Source organism: Cupressus sempervirens, chromosome 2, assembly GCF_028749045.1.
Source record: "Cupressus sempervirens isolate cs-2001-9-10 chromosome 2, ASM2874904v1, whole genome shotgun sequence".
Lineage (NCBI taxonomy): Eukaryota > Viridiplantae > Streptophyta > Pinopsida > Cupressales > Cupressaceae > Cupressus > Cupressus sempervirens.
In genome coordinates, this window is record NC_143119.1 from 76,817,255 (window position 1) to 76,829,767 (window position 12,513).

The following is a 12,513-nucleotide window of genomic DNA, read 5'->3' on the forward strand; positions in this document are numbered from 1 at the left end:
CATTTGGTGCGGGATTTGTAATGTTTGAATGTCGAGTTAAGAGGCACTAGGTACAAGTTTAGGGTAGTTGTTATATTCATCAACATAGATGGTGAGAATCAAGTTAGGGGCAACTTGAAGGTTGATAGCTTGTGGTGGAAGGATCGCACTCAATTTGAGTTTGAATCTTTGTTTGTGATCGTATACAGGAAGCCTTGACATCCCGACATATTGTATGAAAATCTAATGATTTTGTAAATGGAAGAGTTATTATTTGGATTCTACTTCTGTTATACTATATTGATTCTGCTGTGTGATTCATGCTGGGGGCTTGGGCATCTGCTTTTGGGATTCTTTGTGCCTTGCACTTCGTCATAACCTTACTCATGATCTTTATAATTTTTAATTCTTAAAAAAAAATCAAGGGTTTTCATGACTTCTTTCCTTTCAAATCTCAAGAGGGTTTACGATATTTTTCCTCAAAAACTGTTTGTGTTTTGTAATTTGCAAAGTTGTGTGGTGATTCCTTTGTGTGATTTTACCATTTTTCTGAAAAATTGATGATTTGTAATCTCAAATCTGGTGATTGTTTCCTCAAAATTGGGAATTTTTTGTAGTTTGTTTTGGGGCAGCATGCTCATTTACAAAAGTTTGAATGGTTTGTCAAATTCTTCTCAAAATTGTGGTTTGTCATACTCTGCTATCCAACATCAGGTTGGACATTTTGTGATGATTTCTGGTCAGAAGTTTTGCAGATTCAGGGAGGGTTAGTGATAGACTCATCTTCGAGGCAGAGTCAATGACAGACTCTTGTCTCTTGTTGTAGATCATTTTAAAGTAGGGGAAAGCCTTATTTGTTTTTTTGGACGAATTTCGGTTACTCTTGCTCATTAATATTCTGTAGATCTAGGGAGGGTCTCAACAGTAGCAAAATGTTTTGAAGAATGTATGCCCACAAGGCATGTAGAGTTTTTTTGTAAGGTAGTTAGATGACGATCATTAAGGGAGAGTAGTAGATTATTGTAATGTTTCTTAATGTTCATCTTTGTTAGCCTTTAGTTTACTCATTGATTTCTATTTTTCATTTTAGTTACCAATTGTTTCATTTACAAACTTCATCTTTGTAAATCTATATAAGGAGACTAGTCTCATTTGTATTATTTGTTTATGAGCAATGAATTACCATTTCAAGCCTAACCCTAACACAAGACATATCAATAATACAGATCATATTTATTCATTGTAAGCTATGTCATAAGTTTGTTGTCTACTTATGGTGTAAAAAGCTACAGTTTATAATGAAGGATCTTGGGGTACTCATGGGGAGGATGTCAACTGTTGATTTTTGTTTATCATGGAATATTACAAATTCTTATCACTATTCTTTCAATTTGCAACCTCCAATATATTATTTAACATATACCTTACTTAGAGTGTACATTTCTGGATTCAACTCTCTCCATTATCTTCATGCAGCTCTCTTTCATCCTGATGATGGATCATTGACTATGATCTGAAACATTGATGAAAAAAATTTGACATAGTTGAATTAAAAAACATACTCTCTAATTGCTATGGACTGTCAAAATCTAAGTCTTCTATACAACTTAGCAACGACGTAACCATTGTACCTCCTTTGGGTGCAAGTGCTAGTTAAGCTCATCTTAGATAAATTTCTTGTGGCATGATAATTGATTGAAGCTTTGATTTGACTTGTATTCCCAAGTAAATTGCAGGACAAAGAGTGTAAAATTGTATTAAATAACAAAAATGCAAACATGAACGAATGGGACTACTTGCTTGCCAGTGATGGAATACCCTTGTAATTCTGACTGTAACAGGAGTACTTATACAACAGTGACTTTGTTTTGGGCTTTTCCTTATTGTGTTCTCAATGTGAAAGGAACCATAGTAACTTCTCACTTACTTTTAATGCACGACTTAAGTCTTCATTAATCTTACTTATTCAAAATACTACTTAAATAATATCACTAAGACTAGGGGAACTAGGGGATAGATACGCAAATAGAATATTATGTTGTGCCAGATTTGAGTTATCGCTACTAGTTAGGATTTAATTTTCTTGTTAATTATGAATTGCCATTTTAAAATTGTTTAATTTTTTTGAGACAGTTCAAAGTATTATAAGCAAACAGGTTCTATGAAGGGTTTGGATGCTGTTAGAGTATATAGAATGTTTTTTTAGTAGGCTGAATTCTCGCATTATTCTAAAAATTCAACCATGCAATATAAATGATTTAAGTTGAATACCAAGGCAAATCAAACTCAAAGTGTGATAGGGAACTGGATTTCTGCAATTGGGTGTAGATGCTATTCTAAAATATAGATGCTATATGGGTAGTATTTGTCAACGATTTATATTGCTGTCTCTAACAGATTTAGCGTATTTAGTGTGTGATCAATAATCAAAATCTGTGATAGTGTGAAGATTTAAGTTTCATATGTGCAGTGTGACTGTTAAGTGTAATTTAAGTTTAAAGGGTGATAGAGAAGCAATCTACTACATGGGTATATATAGTGGTAGATTGCATCTATTTTCAGGTATTTAATAATTTATGCCAACCAATTAAGTCTAAAGTGTTTTCATATGAACTATTGAATTGCTGAGCGGCCTTCAGCAAGCAAAAGTTTGAAATGTTGGAATCTAAAAGAAAATTGAAAAACTTTTTTGAATATTTAGGATATTAGAAAAACAAAATTGGCACTATTCCCAAAATATTTTGGCTCTAAGGCCCTGTTTGGTTGCAGGAATTGGGGGGGGAATAGGAAAATCTAAATACCCGCATTTGCCAATTTGACGTTTGTTTGCAAAATACAAAATTGGAATTAGAAATCACCTATTCTAATTTGACCCCAAAATGAGCATAGCGGAATTCCTAGAAAAAGATGGCATAAGAATAGTTTATTCTTATTCCAGTTTTTAATAAGCTCAATTTGATGGGTTGTCGGGTCCGTGACTTTGCCATTTGATTGTATTTTGCCACTTATGCATTTTTGGACTATTTTCTCCATTCATCACAAGAAATAAACTAGGTCAACATTATTTAACGTTTAATATGTGTTTATTTTTAAAATGACAAAAAAGACTAGTATCATATTTGATATCTTTTCTAAACTTTCATAAAATTATCTTCACAAATAAATCTTGTGTTTGGTCTTATAATTAAAACTATGATGAAAGATCATTTAAGTATCATATTAATGATCTTGACTTATTTGTATTCTTTTTCTTCTTTAATATATTTAAAAATAAAATGATTTTTGTTTTGATCTTATACTCATTAAAATAATTTGATTTAATTTAGAATTAAATTTATAATATACAATTTAATGTCCTTTGAATTTCAATGAATTTCAAAGGTTGTGGTATATCTTTCACTTATAAAGTCAATTTAAAAAATAAAATAAAGTCTAATTAAAAATAATTTGGCTTTATAAAAAATTAATAAAAAATCAGTTTTTATAAATATAAAATCTCATTTATCTAAAATATGACCAAACTAAAATAATAATTTAATTATTAAAATTTTAAAACAAAACTTTTTCCAATTCCTATTTCAATTGTTGCAACCAAACATAGAATATGCATATATCGACTCCTCTTCCAGGTCAACCAAGCAGGTCCAAATGATATTCCAGAACTTATTTTAAGAATGCACGAATACCAGAAGAGAGCTTATTCTAGCATAGATGAATGCCGCATTTGGTAATTCTTGCAGCCAAATCGGCCCTAATTGGTGAGGATGATGGTAGGTTCCTGTTACACAATCTGCTAGGGTTCAAACCTCTAGAATCAGGGTTGACCCTTGGTTGACTTTGATGGATTGGTTCCCTCTGCTCATGGCAGCCTATAGCTGAAGAGGTTTTAGGAATAGATGTGTACTTCTTCAACATGTTATATTCTGCTTAAGTGCAGAGATAGCATTATCTAGATGTAATCCAGTTCACTCATCAATGTTTTTTTTTTGACTTCCATATTTTACCGTGCTCTTAAAAAGTCATTAAAGACTGAAATGGGGATGATGATAGCATGATTCTCTCTGGAGCATTTGATTAATTGTACTAAATAAATCCTTATAATTGTCCTGATTTCATGGAATTTTGATACCTCAAAAGTGGTAGAAGTGACACTTGTTCAAAGTATTTGACAGAAAAATAAAAGTTGCTAGCAAAAGAATGCCAAAATTGTAATTTTCATCTCAAGAATAGTGAAAAAATTCAGACTATAACACCCTTTAGAGATTGCACTCTGCAGGCAAATCTTTAGAGGATTAATTTTGTCATGAGCAAATTAGTGGTACTGGAACAGATGTAGCGTGTTCTGGCCGTAATAATATACCTGTTTTAGAATATTGATTATAGTCATGAGCAAATTTAGTGGCACTGGAACAGACATAGGTTTACATAGACAATAACGTGATGCAATTGAAATAGTTTGCAATTGCATCAGCCACGTGTTTAGATTAACTTATTTTCTTTGTATTCTTCAGTTAACATTAGTCATTCTAGTCCATGAAGGGCACGATAGTCAAACTCAAATTATTTTAGGAATTTAATGTTCACGCTTTTGTAGTTGGATTTTTGTTTCCAATGTCTGCACTGTGATGTGGATCTATATTGTTATGATTTTAAATTATTGTTTTCTTAACAGGTTGCTATTGAGCGAATTGATATTGGCGAGCCTGATAATACAAGCCCAGGTATTTCTATTCACCTTTAGCTGGAGCACTTAGTGTTATCTGTAATGGAAGTTTAATATTTATTAAATAGTTGTTATTTGTTTGCACAGCTGCCTCTCTATGTAACATGATAAATCATTTAAAAGTAAATGATTTTAATACTCAGAATTTTTTTAATAACCATTTAAGTTTTTATTTTTCCTATAAGCTTTCTTACTTCATGAAATAATGCTTTTAGTTGTCTTATGTAGCCTAGGCAAGCTGCCTCTTGTCTCAAACAACTACATAGTCAATTAAAGTAAAATTGTTTCTGTTTGTGTTAATCCAAAAACTTAGTCCTTTTCAAAGACTTCAAACATGTTGAAAGAATAAAATAAAATGGTTATACAATTCAGAATTAATCCCCTCACCATTCATGGCTTCGATGGGTGAACTACATATTGTATCTATGTCACACCAAGTTTTTGCAAGGCGGATATGACAAAAAATAGAGAGATGTATATCTGGGATGGTAGGCTGTGCCTTTTTAAGAGTAGTTTTAAGTGATGAGAGACTGGACAACCAGACCTTTTTTCAAGGGATGATAAAAGACGACAATTGCAAAATAGGATAAATTAAGAAATGTATAAAAATTCAAATATTCATATGAAGGCATACCATATATTATATAAGCTTATTATGAAACATTAGATCTGGATTGAGAATTTATGAGTCAACGTAGAGATAAACAAAATTTCAATGTATAATCATTTTTAAGTTTCATTACCAAAGTGCATACCCAACAAAATATGAAGGTTGAATGACTAGAACTTCAAAATGACAAAGTTTAGACAACTAGATTACTTGCTATACCTCTCCCTCAAATTCCTCCTAGATGAAAACCAAACTCTGAATCTGAGTAACTTCCAATATGAGGGATTATATCATTTAACGGAACCACCTCTAATCCCTCTTGTACCTCTTCAATTTGTGTGGCATCTTCATGGTCAACATCTCACCATATAGTTGGAGTTTGTTGATACTTTGTTGTCTTTTGAAGTTGCAAAGTAGTATGAATGTACGCTAACTTGCTTGCCCTTTGAGAGTTAAGGTTGTCCCTCTTGTTAGAGTGGATGGTGTAGTATGTGGGCGATTCCTCTTTGCAACAAAAAATTTATTAGATTTAAATCTCTCTATATTTGTCTCTCTCTTCTGTAGATTTATTTCCATTTCTAATGGTCACTCTTGTTCTATGTTTTCATATTTTCCATTTGTTCAAATATGGAAACTTTCTCTTTCACACTTTCTTCTATGTTTCTATATTCTCTCTATTCAAATATGGGAACTTTTTGTCTCTTCAAAATGTTTCTATTTCTCTTTTTGTTCGTTATAGATCATTTTTGTGTATACTTGTATATATAGATCATTTATGATCTCTGTTTAATAACACATTCATTACTTTACCATAATATGGTATTCGAGCTATTTTTTTTGAAAAATAATAATTTCATTACTGAAATTTCGTGAGTTAGTTTTCGAAATAGGTTTTTAAAATCACTAATTTCTTCGTGAAATTTTTAGACTTGTAATTTTCAAAAAGTTCTTTAGCCTGGGCGTGTTCAAAAATTTGTTCGCAGGAATCACGTGATGTCTTTTTGCAGGGTTTTCATACAACCATTGTGGTTCGTTTATTTTGGCGTCCCAACTCATTTTTCCACACCATCTAGGGTTTTGAAAACAATCCTCTTTCTTTGATTTGCAGCCAGATCTTTTCCACCACTTTTCTACTTTGAACTCTGCAATTGTTTTTAGTTTTTTTAGTCAGTTAGGGTTTCATTTGAAACTCTCTTTTGTTGTGCCGGTTTGAAAAAACTCTGTAGATTTTTGGTGGTTTTTTCAAGATCTCTATTGGGTCGTCTGATTTTTCTAGGTACTTCATTTTTCGTGCCTCAAACTTTGCGCTGCTAAAATTTATTATGATTTCAGATTCCTTCTGGGTCTTTGTCCTATTTCTTGGATCAGCTAGGAACTTTTCTCAAAATTCGTGCCATCCGTACCTCACCATTTTTTTGAAGTCTGTACCTAGAGTTGCCTTTGTTGTGTGCATTGGGATTTGTATCTTAGATTTGTGTTGTCGCCTCTTCTTTGGTTTTTCTTTTTTTTGTACATTGGGAAATGTGCAAGATGGCGTTTGTAATGTCCCCTCTCCTAGGGTAGAATCTAATAATAAATAATAATAAAAAGAAGAAAAGAAATTAAACATAACAAAAATTAATTATTAATAGATGAATATAAGATTATAATATCATCATAGTTAAAAGTAATATAACCTTGCCGAGGTATAAGGATTTGATTCTGAGTTGTGCAATTAATCCATAGCTGAGGTATTATGGATTAAATTCTGAGTATTGTTCAGCTCTAAATCATTGAGTCTTCCTTGTGTATCTACTATTGTTGGGAGACATTGTTCGTGTGGAGTCTTAATTGCAGTTTTAATCTACAAATTGGGTAGCTCTTTTCTTCACTGTTTGTCATTATCATCAAGGCATTTAGAATTCCTACCAAAGGTGAGCATTATCGATTGAAATTATCATTGCATATTTGTTTCTCGTTCGCCTAAGAATTGCACTCTTGGGCAATTACATCAGAGGGTTTGTTGGAAGCTAGGCGTGGAGTTGGTGCTAGGTCAATGTGGGAGAATTTGGCTAACTAATGTCTTGTCATCTGCATTGGGGTGTGTTAGTTTTCATGGATCGCTGCAAATGTAATGGCATTGCCTAATTATGTTATGTGTTTTCCAAAGGCAGCAACCCCTTATATGTATATATTGAGAATAATCTAAGAAGAGACATTTCCCTTCATGGGACATGTCTATTTATTAAATATAATAGTAAGTTTTAATTATAGTTTTGTGTGTGTGTATATATATATGTATAATTTTCATGAATTATTATTATATTAATTTCTCTGACAGAATAATACTTAGATATATATAAGTTTATATCTCATATATATATTATATCTCGCATATATATATATATATATATATATATATATAGTGTTGTCTTAAGGTTTATTCGGCTGAAGCTACCAAACATTGACACTCCCTCTTAGCTAGGGAGGATAAACACAAGATATAATATTACCTCAATGTAAAATTAGGACTGACAAGTTTTAAGTATATATTTGATTAGAAGATATCCACCATGTATATATCATCTCATGCTATTATGAGTAATGGCCTGTTGAATGTCAAGACACATGGCATTCACTAAGTACTTTTTGAGTAATGGCCTCTTCAATGTCAAGTTGCAAGATATTCACCAAGTACTATGAGTAATGGCCTCTAAACATCAAGTCACATGATATTCACCAAGTACTCTGAGCAATGGCCTCGTGAACATCAATTTGCATAACATTCACCAAGTACTCAAAATGTTCATAAGATATGTGCACACGCATTCTCAATAATGCTTACCATATGAACATCCATGGTCTGTTTAAGGAACTTAATCCACCATGCAAGATATAATCTATCATGATTTGTTTCAGCCATCATAAGATGCCTATCGCAATAGAGGGCCATGGTCTATTTAAAGAACTTAATCCACCATGCAAGTTATGATCTATTATGATCTATTTCAGCCATCATAAGATGTCTATCACAATAGGTGGCCATGATTTATTTAAGGAACTTAATCCACCATGCAAGTTATCATCTATCATGATCTGTTTCAGACATCAGAAGATGTCTATCATAATAGAAGATTAAGTTATTGAAAGATCGTCATCTTCCAATAACTTTTACCAGTATAAGTGATAATCATTTGGAAGTCATTACTTCCTCACGAGTACATTGGGGCAGGCCCACAAAAAATCATGCAATTACACACCTCTTAATATCAATTTTCTGAGCTCCTCGTCCAAAGTTGCCTTTGAAGAAGTGGTGGACTCCCCTCGAATCTGATTTCAATCTCCCTTTTCTTGCAAGAACATAGTCGGAGGAAAAGGTCAAGGCAAATAGCTCTTATAGTACGTATTGAAATAAGAGAGACTAATATAATACTCAAGGATAATAAACAATTCTCCAAAATAATATAAGATTATACTAATATGATATAGATAAATATCTAATTTAAATATATACTTTTAACATATATGCATATATTCCATCTTCTATATATATACTTTTGTCTATATTTCAGCATATTATTCCTTATTTTAATATCAAATATACCCCTAACCATTTCTCAATCAATACTGACTTAAATGCATAGTCATAATGGAATAGATAAATACTTGCCTCCAACTTGCTTTTGACTTTTGATCCCCTATGCATGAATGTTGGAGAGAGTACGAGATATAACTTAATGTAATATTCCCTTATTAATATGTCCTTTGTCCTTTTATTATTATATTTCTTCTTTCATTGCTAGTCTGTACTTTCTTCACTCAGTTGGTTTTCTTGGGAATTACTTGGTCTGCATGGGTTGGTCAATGTCCTATTCGTGAGTGCCATGGTACTTTGGCTTTGTTGGCATTTTATGTAGTTTTACTCCTCTTGTTTGTGATTGGTGGGTCCACCCTTTTGAATTTCCTTGGACTATCATACATTTTCACTTGACTTATCTGGAATGTTGGATTGGATTAATATTGCTTTTGCCAATCGAACTGACACTTGTCCTTTTGTCAAAGTGCCTTCCCTGGTGTGCGCAAGATGTTGATTGGAATTCCCATTGTTCAAAACAAACATACTCCTCCTACTTAGATTATTAATCGCACCTTCTTATCCTTGTTTTGTCACTCTTAAGTTGTGTGACATGTGGTATTACACCCACCTATTGTTTGATGATGTGGGGCTTCCCTTGACTATCAACCCACTTCCTTTCTCTTTCCATGATGCTCTCTTCCTTTATATGAGTCTGTCGATTCCTCACCTTGGTTCCACAATCTTGTTTGTCTGTTATAATGTGTGGAGGACCCTTCTTGTCCTTAATGTCTGTTAGCATAGGCTCCTCTATCAAATATCGGTGATCACTCTTGACGACGGTGACATTTGGCTGCTCTTTGGACTCCAATGATGATTTGCACTACAACTCATATGATGATAACACTTTCTTGTGTAGTGTGGATAATCATGCTTTGTGATTTTTCGAACTGGTGGACCGATATACTTTTATGTTGACTAGACCCATCGACTGTTCCTGCTATCTTATTTGTGGGCGGAGGGTTACATTCTAACTGTCTCTACAGTGTGCCTTTAACTATGTGTGCGTGATGCTCTTTTCTTTTGAAATTTTTGGTTTCTATGTGTTTTCCGATCCCTTATGTCAGTGCTTTTGCGTGCATCAATGGTATGATTCACTGCCTTCTATGAGCCTTGGAGGCTGGTTATTATTATGTTTTTTCTAACCTTTGATTTCTGCCTATCTCCTCTCCAATTGATGTCGCCAATCCACTTTAATGGTGATTGGACCTATTCTTTTCCCTTATCATTGATAGTGCATGTGCTTGTGCTCTGATACCATGTTAGTTTTCATGGATCGCTGCAGATGTAATGGCATTGCCTGATATTGGTATGTGTTTTCCAAAGGCAGCAACCCCTTATATTTATATATTGAGAATAATCGAAGAAGAGACATAGGGACATGTCTATTCGTTAAATATAATAATAAGTTATAGTTTTTTTTTTGTGTGTGTTTGTATGTATGTATATGTATATGTATATGTATATGTATGTATGTATGTATAATTTCCATAAATTATTATTATATTAATTTGTCTCACATAATAATACTAAGATATATAAATTTATCTCATATACATAAATATATATGTATGTATGTATATCTACAATAGTATTGTCTCAAGGTTTATTCAACTGAAGCTACCAAACATTAACAGGGTGTGATTTCTTGTAGCTTCCTAATGCCACTTGTTTTGCGAACTGGGTGCTGGCTCCTGTGATAGTGTGGGGGTTGAATTACCCTATCGGGGTGTTACTGATTGCACCCTGTTTGGCCTCTGAACCTGTGGATGTGACTACTAATTGGGCTACATTCTTCAAATCACCGCCCAAGCTGAATTTGATGCGCAGCCTATATCAGGCATTGCAAAATTGGGTCTGCTAGTGTAAGGGGAGTGTGCAACGTGAAGCCTTCTGCAACCGTTCCACGAACTATATATTGGACAGGTTCATTTCTTGCAATAATTTATATCATTGCAGCCATTGATGATATTAAATAAAAACTTCAGAATAATTCCTGTGTTGGGAGTATTGTTTATATTCAGAATCCCATATTAGTGTCTCCTTTTTCATATGCATCATCAAAAAAACACAAAAAATGGTGCAGAGCACCTAACTTTCATTCATCTATATGTTTGTAATAAGGTCTAGGGATGGATCTAATGATCTCCCTATGACCCATCCATTTTGTAAGGACACAGACCCCTTGGTGTGATTATAAACCTTGGGCATCATTTGGTCCTAATGGGTGATATTTTAATCATTTTATGTCTTTTAGGGTGTGTCTTTAGGGTTTGGAAACCTAATATGGTTCCTAAGTGTCAATAAAGTCCAATTGCAACATTTCTTGCTATAGCGCAAAAATTGCTTAAAAGTTGTCAGCAACTTTTGTAATTTTGCTAAGCAACTTTTTGTTTAAGAAACCCAACAGTCCAAACCATTTGGTGGTTGGGTAAAGTGGTTGGAAACAGCCTATATAGGCTTGAGGCATTCGAAAATGGATCAGAGAAGAAGATCCAATGTTAATCTTGCTTTCAAATCAATAAAATACTGCTGTTTCAGTGCAATTTGCTGTTATTTTGCAAGTACAGTACGGAAGAATAAGGGTTGGAGGATGGTGGTTGTGATCTAAAAGTTGAAGTTAATTGTCTGAAGGTCTTTGGCATTGGTTAGAAGTTTCCATCTTTTCCTTTTCAAAAGTAATTGAATTTATTAACTTGCTGGTTTGTGAAACCCTCAATTTCAGGGTTTGGGCACTTAAATGGCCCTAACTTGCTGATCCACCGGTGGAATTACTTCTCCACTCGTATGATGCAAGCTAGGGATGTATGCTACAAGATTTTTGCAGTTTTGGAATAGGAGTTGAAGGCTGTGAATTTTGGGAGCAAGCCCTAGGTCAAATATTACCATGTATTTGACCTAGTTTTGAAGAAATCGAATGAGTTATGGAGATGGAGAGGTTTTGAGGACTTGATGATAAAACAAAGTGCCCTTGTTTGAGTCAGTAGAACACCCTGGAAGTGGAGTTTTGGTTCTATGCACCCATTCTTAACCACTTGCTTTGAAACCCAAGCCTAACCTAGCTAATTAGGCCTGTGGACTTAGTCTGAGTTATGATATGCTGGAGGGGAGTCAGTCTCTGCAACTCTGGGGTTTGAGAGAACTTGGAAAAGGGTGCTTGAAACTGTAATTTGTTCCTCAAGTCTTTTGGAAAGTTTTGAAGTTATTGGCAAAAATCAGAGTTAGGAGACCTAATAGGATTCTAGGTCTTTTCTTGCAAATTGTGTTGTGGGTTGTTGGGATTGCAACCAGTGGTGGATTTGGCTTAGTTCGGTGGAGACCAAGTAGTTTCAAGCCTTTGTTGAAAGTTGTGAGGCCTAGAACCATAAAATCTCTATTCTACCCAATTTAAAGGAATTTATCCTTAAGGCTTGATTTGGGATCAAGTTAATTTGTGTCTTACTTGGGTGTGGCAAGTCTTGAAAACCTTCACAGTGGTTCATAGGAGGGATAGATACTTGTAGTAGAAGAACAAATCATAAGTTCAAGCCTTGAATCATCTTGAGTGGTGTTTGGGGATTGGGCCTTTGTATTGTGCTTCCATTGTTG

General features: G+C 33.8%; 1 protein-coding gene across 1 annotated transcript in view; it reads left to right on the forward strand.

Annotated features, from left to right (window-relative positions):
* LOC149571122 (RNA polymerase II transcription elongation factor) overlaps positions 1-12,513 on the forward strand; it is a 92,109-nt gene that overhangs the window by 40,583 nt on the left and 39,013 nt on the right. The window contains exon 3 of the mRNA XM_089812683.1: positions 4,652-4,700. Coding sequence (XP_089668809.1) covers positions 4,652-4,700 — 49 coding nt within the window. The remainder of the gene's footprint in view (positions 1-4,651; positions 4,701-12,513) is intronic.